The sequence below is a fragment of the Scyliorhinus torazame genome, chromosome 23 (assembly GCF_047496885.1).
Source record: "Scyliorhinus torazame isolate Kashiwa2021f chromosome 23, sScyTor2.1, whole genome shotgun sequence".
NCBI lineage: Eukaryota > Metazoa > Chordata > Chondrichthyes > Carcharhiniformes > Scyliorhinidae > Scyliorhinus > Scyliorhinus torazame.
The window spans coordinates 83,970,923-83,985,060 of record NC_092729.1 but is presented as its reverse complement, the minus strand read 5'-3'; the positions used below and the strand labels follow the sequence as shown (position 1 = coordinate 83,985,060).

Below are 14,138 nucleotides of genomic sequence, written 5' to 3'. Positions count from 1 at the left end.
CGGCCTGTCTCTCTCGCTCTGTCGGCCTGTCTCTCTCGCTCTGTCGCCCTGTCTCTCTCGCTCTGTCGCCCTCGCTCTTTCGGTCTGTCTCTCTCGCTCTGTCGGCCTGTCTCTCTCGCTCTCTCGCTCTGTCTCTCTCGCTCTGTGGGCCTGTCTCTCTCGCTCTGTCGGCCTGTCTCTCTCGCTCTGTCGGCCTGTCTCTCTCGCTCTGTCGGTCTGTCTCTCTCGCTCTGTCGGCCTGTCTCTCTCGCTCTGTCCGTCTGTCTCTCTCGCTCTGTCTCTCTCGCTCTGTCGGCCTGTCTCTCTCGCTCTGTCTCTCTCGCTCTGTCGCTCTGTCTCTCTCGCTCTGTCTCTCTCGCTCTGTCGGTCTGTCTCTCTCGCTCTGTCTCTCTCGCTCTGTCGCTCTGTCTCTCTCGCTCTGTCTCTCTCGCTCTGTCGGCCTGTCTCTCTCGCTCTGTCGGTCTGTCTCTCTCGCTCTGTCGGTCTGTCTCTCTCGCTCTGTCTCTCTCGCTCTGTCGGCCTGTCTCTCTCGCTCTGTCGGCCTGTCTCTCTCGCTCTGTCGCTCTGTCGGTCTGTCTCTCTCGCTCTGTCGCTCTGTCTCTCTCGCTCTGTCGGTCTGTCTCTCTCGCTCTGTCGCTCTGTCTCTCTCGCTCTGTCGCTCTGTCTCTCTCGCTCTGTCTCTCTCGCTCTGTCGCTCTGTCTCTCTCGCTCTGTCTCTCTCGCTCTGTCTCTCTCGCTCTGTCGGCCTGTCTCTCTCGCTCTGTCGGCCTGTCTCTCTCGCTCTGTCTCTCTCGCTCTGTCTCTCTCGCTCTGTCGGCCTGTCTCTCTCGCTCTGTCGGCCTGTCTCTCTCGCTCTGTCGGCCTGTCTCTCTCGCTCTGTCTCTCTCGCTCTGTCGGCCTGTCTCTCTCGCTCTGTCTCTCTCGCTCTGTCGCTCTGTCGGCCTGTCTCTCTCGCTCTGTCGCTCTGTCTCTCTCGCTCTGTCGGCCTGTCTCTCTCGCTCTGTCGGTCTGTCTCTCTCGCTCTGTCGCTCTGTCTCTCTCGCTCTGTCGCTCTGTCTCTCTCGCTCTGTCGCTCTGTCTCTCTCGCTCTGTCGCTCTGTCTCTCTCGCTCTGTCGCTCTGTCTCTCTCGCTCTGTCTCTCTGTCTCTCTCGCTCTGTCGGCCTGTCTCTCTCGCTCTGTCTCTCTGTCTCTCTCGCTCTGTCGGCCTGTCTCTCTCGCTCTGTCTCTCTCGCTCTGTCGGCCTGTCTCTCTCGCTCTGTCGCCCTGTCTCTCTCGCTCTGTCGCCCTCGCTCTTTCGGTCTGTCTCTCTCGCTCTGTCGGCCTGTCTCTCTCGCTCTCTCGCTCTGTCTCTCTCGCTCTGTCGGCCTGTCTCTCTCGCTCTGTCGGCCTGTCTCTCTCGCTCTGTCGGCCTGTCTCTCTCGCTCTGTCGGCCTGTCTCTCTCGCTCTGTCGGTCTGTCTCTCTCGCTCTGTCGGCCTGTCTCTCTCGCTCTGTCCGTCTGTCTCTCTCGCTCTGTCTCTCTCGCTCTGTCGGCCTGTCTCTCTCGCTCTGTCTCTCTCGCTCTGTCGGCCTGTCTCTCTCGCTCTGTCGGTCTGTCTCTCTCGCGATGGGAGACAGGAGTCAATGAGAAGAAGATTAAGGGGGAGATTGAATCGAGACGTTCCAAATGAGGGAAGGGTTTGCGATGGGAGATGGGAGTCAATGAGGAGAAGGTTAAGAGGGAGATTGAATCGAGACGTTCCCAATGGGGGAAGGGTTTGTGTTTGGAGTCAATGAGGAGAAGGTTAAGGGGGAGATTGAATCGAGACGTTCCAAATGTGGGAAGGGTTTGCGATGGGAGATGGGAGTCAATGAGGAGAAGGTTAAGGGGGAGATTGAATCGCGACGTTCCAAATGGGGGAAGGGTTTGCGATGGGAAATGGGAGTCAATGAGGAGAAGGTTAAGGGGGAGATTGAATCGAGGCGTTCCCAATGGGGGAAGGGTTTGCGGTGGGAGTCGATGAGGAGAAGGTTAAGGGGGAGATTGAATCGAGACGTTTCCAATGGGGGAAGGGTTTGCGATGGGAGATGGGAGTCAATGAGGAGATGGTTAAGGGGGAGATTGAATCGAGGCGTTCCCAATGGGGGAAGGGTTTGTGATGGGAGTCAGTGAGGAGAAGGTTAATGGGAGGTTGAATCGAGACGTTTCCAATGGGGGAAGGGTTTGCGATGGGAGGTGGGAATCAATGAGGAGAAGGTTAAGGGGGAGATTGAATCGAGACGTTCCCAATGGGGAACAGTTTGCGATGGGAGTCAATGAGGGGAAGGTTAAGGGGGAGATTGAATCGAGACGTTCCAAATGGGGGATGGGTTTGCGATGGGAGTCAATGAGGAGAAGGTTAAGGGGGAGATTGAACCGAGATGTTCCCAATGGGGGAAGGGTTTGCGATGGAAGATGGGAGTCAATGAGGAGAAGGTTAAGGGGGAGATTGAATCGAGACGTTCCCAATGGGGGAAGGGTTTGTGATGGGAGTCAATGAGGAGAAGGTTAAGGGGGAGATTGAACCGAGACGTTCCCAATGGGGGAAGGGTTTGCGATGGGAGTCAATGAGGAGAAGGTTAAGGGGGAGATTGAATCGCGACGTTCCAAATGGGGGAAGGGTTTGCGATGGGAGTCAATGAGGATAAGGATAAGGGGGAGATTGAATCGAGACTTTCCAAATGGGGGAAGGGTTTGCGATGGGAGATGGGAGTCAATGAGGAGAAGGTTAAGGGGGAGATTGAATCGCGACGTTCCCAATGGGGGAAGGGTTTGTGATGGGAGTCAATGAGGAGAAGTTTAAGGGGGAGATTGAATCGAGACGTTCCCAATGGAGGAAGGGTTTGGGATGGGAGACGGGAGTCAATGAGGAGAAGGTTAAGGGGGAGATTGAATCGCGACGTTCCAAATGGGGGAAGGGTTTGCGATGGGAGTCAATGAGGATAAGGATAAGGGGGAGATTGAATCGAGACTTTCCAAATGGGGGAAGGGTTTGCGATGGGAGATGGGAGTCAATGAGGAGAAGGTTAAGGGGGAGATTGAATCGCGACGTTCCCAATGGGGGAAGGGTTTGTGATGGGAGTCAATGAGGAGAAGTTTAAGGGGGAGATTGAATCGAGACGTTCCCAATGGAGGAAGGGTTTGGGATGGGAGACGGGAGTCAATGAGGAGAATGTTAAGGGGGAGATTGAATCGAGACGTTCCAAATGGGGGAAGGGTTTGTGATGGGAGATGGGAGTCAATGAGGAGAAGGTTAAGGGAGAGATTGAATCGCGACGTTCCCAATGGGGGAAGGGTTTGCGATGGGAGACGGGAGTCAACGAGGAGAATGTTAAGGGGGAGATTGAATCGAGACGTTCCAAATGGGGGAAGGGTTTGTGATGGGAGATGGGAGTCAATGAGGAGAAGGTTAAGGGGGTGATTGAATCGAGACGTTCCAAATGGGGGAAGGGTTTCCGATGGGAGACGGGAGTCAATGAGGAGAAGGTTAAGGGGGAGATTGAATCGAGACGTTCCCAATGGGGAACAGTTTGCGATGGGAGACGGGAGTCAATGAGGAGAAGGTTAAAGGGGGAGATTGAATCGAGACGTTCCCAATGGGGGAAGGGTTTGCGATGGGAGATGGGAGTCAATGAGGAGAAGGTTAAGGGGGAGATTGAATCGAGACGTTCCCAATGGAGGAAGGGTTTGCGATGGGAGACGGGAGTCAATGAGGAGAAGCTGAGTTCCCAGCGACGGGAGGGTCGGGCACGGGAGGGACACACAGATCGGGAACGCGATGGTGAAAAGAAGCAGAGGTCGGGAGTGGGGGGGGGAGACGAGGGAACATTTATTGCCGACACAGCGAGTAGTTGTGATGGAGAGGGGCCGCCAGAAAGGGCGGAGGTAGCAGACTCAACACGACCCTTCGCAAAGGGAGAATGGGGTAAATCCTGGAAGGGGGAAAATCGACAGGGAGATGGAGGAGGGAGCGAGGGGGATTAATCGATTGTCCGTTCACGTAGCCGGGATATGACGTTTGATGATGTCTGTGTGTCTCGCTGTGAAGCGATTCTAATTGGCCTCTGACGTCATCGTCCGCCTCACACAGAATATCAGAACCACGCCCGGGAAATAATTCAGGACATCAAACTGAGCGAGTGGGACGGAATTGTCATCGTGTCTGGGGATGGCCTCATGTATGAGGTAAGCATAGAGTTAAGCTCCCTCTACACTGTCCCCATCAAACACTCCCAGGGCAGGTACAGCAAGGGGTTAGATACAGAGTAAAGCTCCCTCTACACTGTCCCCATCAAATACTCCCAGGACAGGTACAGCACGGGGTTAGATACAGAGTAAAGCTCCCTCTACACTGTCCCCATCAAATACTCCCAGGACAGGTACAGCACGGGGTTAGATACAGAGTAAAGCTCCCTCTACACTGTCCCCATCAAACACTCCCAGGACAGGTACAGCAAGGGGTTAGATACAGAGTAAAGCTCCCTCCACACGGTGCCCATCAAACACTCCCAGGACAGGTACAGCACGGGGTTAGATACAGAGTAAAGCTCCCTCTGCACTGTCCCCATCAAACACTCCCAGGACAGGTACAGCACGGGGTTAGATACAGAGTAAAGCTCCCTCTACACTGTCCCCATCAAACACTCCCAGGACAGGTACAGCACGGGGTTAGATACAGTGTAAAGCTCCCTCTACACTGTCCCCATCAAACACTCCCAGGATAGGTACAGCATGGGGTTAGATACAGAGTAAAGCTCCCTCGACACTGTCCCCATCAAACACTCCCAGGACAGGCACAGCACGGGGTTAGGTCCAGAGTAAAGCTCCCTCTACACTGTCCCCATCAAACACTCCCAGGACAGGTACAGCACGGGGTTAGATACAGAGTATAGCTCCCTCTACACTGTCCCGATCAAACACTCCCAGGACAGGTACAGCACGGGGTTAGATACAGAGTAAAGCTCCCTCTACACTGTCCCCACCAAACACTCCCAGGACCGGTACAGCACGGGGTTAGGTCCAGAGTAAAGCTCCCTCTACACTGTCCCCATCAAACACTCCCAGGACAGGTACAGCACAGGGTTAGATACAGAGTAAAGCTCCTTCTACACTGTCCCCATCAAACACTCCCAGGACAGGTACAGCACGGGGTTAAATACAGAGTAAAGCTCCCTCTACACTGTCCCCATCTAACACTCCCAGGACAGGTACAGCACACGGTTAGATACAGAGTAAAGCTCCCTCTACACTGTCCCCATCAAACACTCCCAGGACAGGTACAGCACGGGGTTAGATACAGAGTAAAGCTCCTTCTACACTGTCCCCATCAAACACTCCCAGGACAGGCACAGCACGGGGTTAGGTCCAGAGTAAAGCTCCCTCTACACTGTCCCCATCAAACACTCCCAGGACAGGTACAGCACAGGGTTAGATACAGAGTAAAGCTCCCTCTACACTGTCCCCATCAAACACTCCCAGGACAGGTACAGCACAGGGTTAGATACAGAGTAAAGCTCCCTCTACACTGTCCCCACCAAACACTCCCAGGAAAGGTACAGCACGGGGTTAGATACAGAGTAAAGCTCCCTCTACACTGTCCCCATCAAACACTCCCAGGACAGGTACAGCACGGGGTTAGATACAGAGTAAAGCTCCCTCTACACTGTCCCCATCAAACACTCCCAGGACAGGTACAGCACGGGGTTAGATACAGAGTAAAGCTCCCTCGACACTGTCCCGATCAAACACTCCCAGGACAGGTACAGCACGGTGTTAGATACAGAGTAAAGCTCCCTCTACACTGTCCCCATCAAACACTCCCAGGACAGGTACAGCACGGGGTTAGATACAGAGTAAAGCTCCCTCTACACTGTCCCCATCAAACACTCCCAGGACAGGTACAGCACGGGGTTAGATACAGAGTAAAGCTCCCTCTACACTGTCTCCATCAAACACTCCCAGGACAGGTACAGCACGGGGTTAGATTCAGAGTAAAGCTCCCTCTACACTGTCCCCATCAAACACTCCCAGGACAGGTACAGCACGGGGTTAGATACAGAGTAAAGCTCCCTCGACACTGTCCCGATCCAACACTCCCAGGACAGGTACAGCACGGTGTTAGATACAGAGTAAAGCTCCCTCTACACTGTCCCCATCAAACACTCCCAGGACAGGTACAGCACAGGGTTAGATACAGAGTAAAGCTCCCTCTACACTGTCCCCACCAAACACTCCCAGGACAGGTACAGCACAGGGTTAGATACAGAGTAAAGCTCCCTCTACACTGTCCCCACCAAACACTCCCAGGACAGGTACAGCACGGGGTTAGATACAGAGTAAAGCTCCCTCTACACTGTCCCCATCAAACACTCCCAGGACAGGTACAGCACGGGGTTAGATACAGAGTAAAGCTCCCTCTACACTGTCTCCATCAAACACTCCCAGGACAGGTACAGCACGGGGTTAGATTCAGAGTAAAGCTCCCTCTACACTGTCCCCATCAAACACTCCCAGGACAGGTACAGCACGGGGTTAGATACAGAGTAAAGCTCCCTCTACACTGTCCCCATCAAACACTCCCAGGACAGGTACAGCACGGGGTTAGATACAGAGTAAAGCTCTCTCTACACTGTCCCCAACAAACACTCCCAGGACAGGTACAGCACGGGGTTAGATACAGAGTAAAGCTCCCTCGACACTGTCCCCATCAAACACTCCCAGGACAGGTACAGCACAGGGTTAGATACAGAGTAAAGCTCCCTCTACACTGTCTCCATCAAACACTCCCAGGACAGGTACAGCATGGGGTTAGATACAGAGTAAAGCTCCCTCTACACTGTCCCCATCAAACACTCCCAGGACAGGTACAGCACGGGGTTAGATACAGAGTAAAGCTCCCTCTACACTGTCCCCATCAAACACACCCAGGACAGGTACAGCACGGGGTTAGATACAGAGTAAAGCTCTCTCTACACTGTCCCCATCAAACACTCCCAGGACAGGTACAGCACGGGGTTAGATACAGAGTAAAGCTCCCTCTACACTGTCCCCATCAAACACACCCAGGACAGGTACAGCACGGGGTTAGATACAGAGTAAAGATCCCTCTACACTGTCCCCATCAAACACTCCCAGGACAGGTACAGCACGGGGTGAGATACAGAGTAAAGCTCCCTCGACACTGTCCCCATCAGACACTCCCAGGACAGGTACAGCACGGGGTGAGATACAGAGTAAAGCTCCCTCGACACTGTCCCCATCAGACACTCCCAGGACAGGTACAGCACGGGGTTATCAATGTGATTTGTCTCCTGTTGCAGGTTATCAATGGGTTGATGGAGCGTCCGGATTGGGAGGAGGCGATTCAGATGCCGGTTGGGATTCTCCCGGCAGGGTCTGGGAATGCCGTCGCTGCCGCCATTAATCACAATGCCGGGTATGGAGATGTGGCAACGTGTGACCTAGAATCTGACTCGCTCACCCACACACACTCTCGTGCTCGCTCGCTCGCTCACCCACATACACTCTCGTGCACGCTCGCTCTCTCACCCACACACACTCTCGTGCTCGCTCGCTCGCTCACCCACACACACTCCCGTGCTCGCTCGCTCTCTCACCCACACACACTCTCGTGCACGCTCGCTCTCTCACCCACACACACTCTCGTGCACGCTCGCTCTCTCACCCACACACACTCTCGTGCTCGCTCGCTCTCTCACCCACACACACTCTCGTGCTCGCTCGCTCGCTCACCCACACACACTCTCGTGCACGCTCGCTCTCTCACCCACACACACTCTCGTGCTCGCTCGCTCGCTCACCCACACACACTCTCGTGCACGTTCGCTCGCTCACCCACACACACTCTCGTGCTTGCTCGCTCGCTCACCCACACACACTCTCGTGCACGTTCGCTCGCTCACCCACACACACTCTCGTGCTCGCTCGCTCGCTCACCCACACACACTCTAATACACGCTCGCTCGCTCACCCACACACTCTCGTGCATGCTCGCTCACCCACACACACTCTCGTGCACGCTCGCTCGCTCACCCACACACACTCTCGTGCACGCTCGCTCGCTCACCCACACACACTCTCGTGCACGCTCGCTCACTCACCCACACACTCTCGTGCACGCTCGCTCACTCACCCACGCACACTCTCGTGCACGCTCGCTCGCTCACCCACACACACTCTCGTGCACGCTCGCTCGCTCACACACTCTCGTGCACGCTCGCTCGCTCACCCACACACACTCTCGTGCAGGCTCGCTCGCTCACCCACACACACTCTCGTGCAGGCTCGCTCGCTCACCCACACACACTCTCGTGCAGGCTCGCTCGCTCACCCACACACACTCTCGTGCACGCTCGCTCGCTCACCCACACACACTCTCGTGCACGCTCGCTCGCTCACCCACACACACTCTCGTGCACGCTCGCTCACCCACACACACTCATACACGCTCGCTCGCTCACCCACACACACTCTCGTGCACGCTCGCTCGCTCACCCACACACACTCTCGTGCACGCTCGCTCGCTTACCCACACACACTCTCGTGCACGCTCGCTCGCTCCCCCACACACACTCTCGTGCACGCTCGCTCACTCACCCACAGACACTCTCGTGCTTGCTCGCTCGCTCACCCACACACACTCTCATACACGCTCGCTCACCCACACACACTCTCGTACACGCTCGCTTGCTCACCCACACACACTCGTGCACCCTCGCTCGCTCACCCACACACACTCCCGTGCACGCTCGCTCGCTCACCCACACACACTCTCGTGCACGCTCGCTCGCTCACCCACACACACTCTCGTGCATGCTCGCTCGCTCACCCACACACACTCTCGTGCTCGCTCACCCACACACTCGTGCACGCTCGCTCGCTCACCCACACACTCTCGTGCGTGCTCGCGCTCACACACTCGTGCGCGATCGCTCGCTGACCCACACACTCGTGCATGCTCGCTCCACACACACACTCTCGTGAACGCTCGCTCGCTCACACACACACTCGTGCATGCTCGCTCACACACACACACACACACACACACACACACACTCTCTCGTGCATGCTCGCTCACACACACACACTCACTCTCGTGCATGCTCGCTCCACACACACACGCGCACACACACACACACTCACGTGCGCGATCGCTCGCTCACCCACACACTCGTGCATGCTCGCTCCACACACACACTCTCGTGCACGCTCGCACGCGCTCACACACACACACACACACACACACACACACACACACGTGCATGCTCGCTCAGACACACACACACACTCGTGCATGCTCGCTCACACACACACTCTCGTGCATGCTCGCTCACACGTGCACACACACACACTCTCGTGCATGCTCGCTCACACACACACACACACACACACTCATGAACGCTCACCCACACACACTCGTGCACGCTCGCTCACACGTGCACACACACACACACACTCGTGCACGCTCGCTCGCTCACCCACACACACACTCAAACCGTTGTGGAGTTCACCTGACCCACAACCGTTTGTCGATTTTGGTTACGAGGCTCACTAGGGGCCTCCCCTTCAGGTGTAACTCAACAAAGTTCTTCGTCGCTGAACTCAAAAGCGGCACGGTAGCAGAGTGGTTAGCACTGTTGCTTCACAGCTCCAGGGTCCCAGGTTCGATTCTCCGCTGGGTCACTGTCTGTGCGGAGTCTGCACGTTCTCCCCGTGTCTGCGTGGGTTTCCTCCGGGGGCTCCGGTTTCCTCCCACAGTCCAAAGACGGGCAGGTTTGGGTGGATTGGCCATGATAAATTGAGTGACCAAAAAGCTTAGGAGGGGTTACTGGGTTACGTGGATAGAGTGGAAGTGAGGGCTTAAGTGGGCCGAACAGCCTCCTTCTGCACTGTATGATCTGCGTATGTACGAATATAGTTCACATCTTCATAAACACACCAGTAAGCATTTTTATCAACTACCAACATCAGTGCCCCACACAGCTACAGTACTCTATATATAACCCTTAATAAATTCTCCCCTTTAACTGTTCCAATTTAGCAACAAGATCCCATAAACCAGTGTCCCCTTTTCAAAGGTGTGGACATAAATCCCCACACAGCTACAGTACACAATATATAACCCTTAATAAATTCTCCCCTTTAACTGTTCCGATTTAGCAACAAGATCCCATAAACCAGTGTCCCCTTTTCAAAGGTGTGGACATAAATCCCCACACAGCCACAGTACTCTATATATAACCCTTAATAAATTCTCCCCTTTAACTGTTCCAATTTAGCAACAAGATCCCATAAACCAGTGTCCCCTTTTCAAAGGTGTGGACATAAATCCCCACACAGCTACAGTACTCAATATATAACCCTTAATAAATTCTCCCCTTTAACTGTTCCAATTTAGCAACAAGATCCCATAAACCAGTGTCCCCTTTTCAAAGGTGTGGACATAAATCCCCACACAGCTACAGTACTCCATATATAACCCTTAATAAATTCTCCCCTTTAACTGTTCGAATTTAGCAACAAGATCCCATAAACCAGTGTCCCCTTTTCAAAGGTGTGGACATAAATCCCCACACAGCTACAGTACTCTATATATAACCCTTAATAAATTCTCCCCTTTAACTGTTCCAATTTAGCAACAAGATCCCATAAACCAGTGTCCCCTTTTCAAAGGTGTGGACATAAATCCCCACACAGCTACAGTACTCAATATATAACCCTTAATAAATTCTCCCCTTTAACTGTTCCAATTTAGCAACAAGATCCCATAAACCAGTGTCCCCTTTTCAAAGGTGTGGACATAAATCCCCACACAGCTACAGTACTCTATATATAACCCTTAATAAATTCTCCCCTTTAACTGTTCCAATTTAGCAACAAGATCCCATAAACCAGTACCCCCTTTTCAAAGGTGCGGCCCACCACACAGCACTCTTACTGTCTTTCAGACTTCGTATGGCTCCCCCTTGTGTCCTTCCCAAAACAGTTCCTTTCAGAAAACAGTTTTCACTTTTAAGTTATCAAGCAATCTGGTAGCAGCTTTTCAACTGGAGCTGGAGAGAGACACTTCTTGAACATGAAAATCACTTATTGTCACAAGTAGGCTTCGAATGAAGTTACTGTGAAAAGCCCCTAGTCGCCACATTCCGGCGCCTGGTTCGGGGAGGCTGTTACGGGAATCGAACCGTGCTGCTGGCCTGCCTTGGTCTGCTTTCAAAAGCTAGCGATTTAGCCCTGTGCTAAACAGCCCCTCTTTCCAACCTGTGCAATACAAAACCAGGTCAAACTCACAGTGCGAGTAAAACTCCGAGCCACAGCCCAGCTCCGCCCACCCACTGAAGCTATGCGATAAGACAAAAACATTTCTTGAAAGGGACCCCCCCCCCCCCCCGTGACACCAACGCACACACCGGCTTGCGCGCACCCACCCACTTGCCCACACGCATGCTCGGGCACACTCACTCGTGCACACCCGCTCACTCAGAATCTCGCACGCACGTTCGCTCACGGGCAAGGTCCTCGGTGCTTCCCAGGGTGCTGCCGTTTCTCGCCTATTTCCCCTTGCCTTGTTTGTCCTGTTCCAGTGCGTCACCTCACACTTATCACAAATGAACTGCATTTGCCTCTGGTCAGCCCACTTAACCAGCCCGTCAATATCCTCCTGCGATCGAAGGCTATCCCCCCCCCCGCCCCTCACGATCTACCACCCCACCAATGTTTGTATCACCGCAAGCTTACTGATCAACCCAATTCATATTGAAATCGTTTATATAAACCGTAAACGGCAGGGGCCCCAATGCCAATCCCTGCCGGACCCCACTGGACACGGGCTTCCAATCAGGAAAGCACCCCTCGACCATCAGCCTCTGTTTCCTGCCACTCAGCCAATTCTGGATCCAATTTGCCAAATCTCCCTGGGTCCCTTCACCATCAGCCTCTCATGTGGAACCTCACCAAAAGCCTTGCTGAATTCCAGGTAGACGGCGCCAACTGCGTTGTCCTCAGCTACACACCCGGTCGCCTCTTCGAAACGTTCAATCAAGTTGGTCAGACGTGGGTAGCATTGTGGATAGCACAGTTGCTTTACAGATCCAGGGTCCCAGGTTCGATACCCGGCCTTGGGTCACTGTCTGTGCGGAGTCTGCACGTCCTCCCCGTGTGTGTGCGTGGGTTTCCTCCGGGGGCTCCGGTTTCCTCCCACAGTCCGAAGATGTGCAGGTTAGGTGGATTGGCCGTGTTAAATTGTCCCTTAGTGTCCAACGATGTGCAGGTTAGGTGGATTGGCCGTGTTAAATTGTCCCTTTGTGTCCAAAGATGTACAGGTTAGGTGGATTGGCCGTGCTAAATTGTCCCTTAGTGTCCAAAGATGTACAGGTTAGGTGGATTGGTCGTGTTAAATTGTCCCTTAGTGTCCAAAGATGTGCAGGTTAGGTGGATTGGCCGTGTTAAATTGTCCCTTCGTGTCCAAAGATGTGCAGGTTAGGTGGATTGGCCGTGCTAAATTGTCCCTTAATGTCCAAAGATGTACAGGTTAGGTGGATTGGCCGTGTTAAATTGTCCCTTCGTGTCCAAAGATGTACAGGTTAGGTGGATTGGCCATGTTAAATTGCCCCTTAGTGTCCAAAGATATACAGGTTAGGTGGATTGGCCGTGTTAAATTGTCTCTTAGTGTCCAAAGATGTACAGGTTAGGTGGATTGGCCGTGTTAAATTGCCCCTTAGTGTCCAAAGATATACAGGTTAGGTGGATTGGTCGTGTTAAATTGTCCCTTAGTGTCCAAAGATGTGCAGGTTAGGTGGATTGGCCGTGTTAAATTGTCCCTTAGTGTCCAAAATTGCCCTTAGTGCTGGGTGGGGTTACTGGGTTATGGGGATATGGTGGAAGTGTTGCCCTTGGGTAGGGTGCTCTTTCCAAGAGCCGGCGCAGACTCGATGGGCCGAATGGCCTCCTTCTGCACTGTAAATTCTATGATTCTATGAGACATGACCTTCCTTTGACAAAACCATGTTTTTTTAAAAAAAAATTTTTTAGAGTACCCAATTGGCCGGGTCTTTGAGTATAAGAATCGGCAAGTCATGTTGCAGCTGTATAGAACCTCGGTTAGGCCACACTTGGAGTATAGTGTTCAATTCTGGTCGCCACACTACCAGAAGGATGTGGAGGCTTTAGAGAGGGAGCAGAAGAGATTTACCAGAATGTTGCCTGGTATGGAGGGCATTAGCTATGAGGAGCGGTTGAATAAACTCGGTTTGTTCTCTCTGGAACGACGGAGGTTGAGGGGAGACCTGATAGAGGTCTACAAAATTATGAGGGGCATAGACAGAGTGGATAGTCAGAGGCTTTTCCCCAGGGTAGAGGGGTCAATTACTAGGGGGCATAGGTTTAAGGTGCGAGGGGCAAGGTTTAGAGGAGATGTACGAGGCAAGTTTTTTTACGCAGAGGGTAGTGGGTACCTGGAACTCGCTACCGGAGGAGGTAGTGGAAGCAGGGACGATAGGGACATTTAAGGGGCATCTTGACAAATACATGAATAGGATGGGAATAGAGGGATACGGACCCAGGAAGTGTAGAAGATTGTAGTTTAGTCGGTCGGCGTGGTCGGCACGGGCTTGGAGGGCCGAAGGGCCTGTTCCTGTGCTGTCCATTTCTTTGTCCTGTGTTCTGGAGCCTCTGCTGTTTTAAGCCCTCGATATTTGCCGCAAGCCTCCCTTTTTCTCCTGACCCGACGACGTATCCCCCTCGATATCCAGGGTTCACTGGATTTGTTGCTCCCCCCCCTGTTTATCGTGATTGGAACACGTCGGCCCTGTGCCCTCCCCATTCCCTCCTCCAAGGCGCCCCACTGTTCTGTCATGGGTTTACCTCAAAGTGTCCGCTTCCTGAACCTTGATCTCAGGCCCCAATCCTTGTCCATTCCCGTAACGACCTCAAATCGGACTGAGTTAAGATCGCTGTCAGCAAAATGCTCCCCCCGCCCCCCCAGCTGACACCATACATGACTGCGTCCAGTACACTTTCTGCTCAATGAGGTCAGTGACACAGGAGAACCCAGCGGACGTAATCTATTTAGATTTCCACATTTTGACAAGGTGCGACATAG

At 53.4% G+C, this 14,138-nt stretch overlaps 1 protein-coding gene across 1 annotated transcript in view; it reads left to right on the top strand.

Moving 5' to 3' along the window:
• sphk2 (sphingosine kinase 2) overlaps window positions 1-11,112 on the top strand; it is a 35,297-nt gene extending 24,185 nt beyond the window's left edge. Inside the window, exons 3-5 of the mRNA XM_072489222.1 lie at window positions 4,110-4,204; window positions 7,339-7,472; window positions 11,025-11,112. Coding sequence (XP_072345323.1) covers window positions 4,110-4,204; window positions 7,339-7,472; window positions 11,025-11,112 — 317 coding nt within the window. The remainder of the gene's footprint in view (window positions 1-4,109; window positions 4,205-7,338; window positions 7,473-11,024) is intronic.
• Window positions 11,113-14,138: the final 3,026 nt, after the last annotated feature.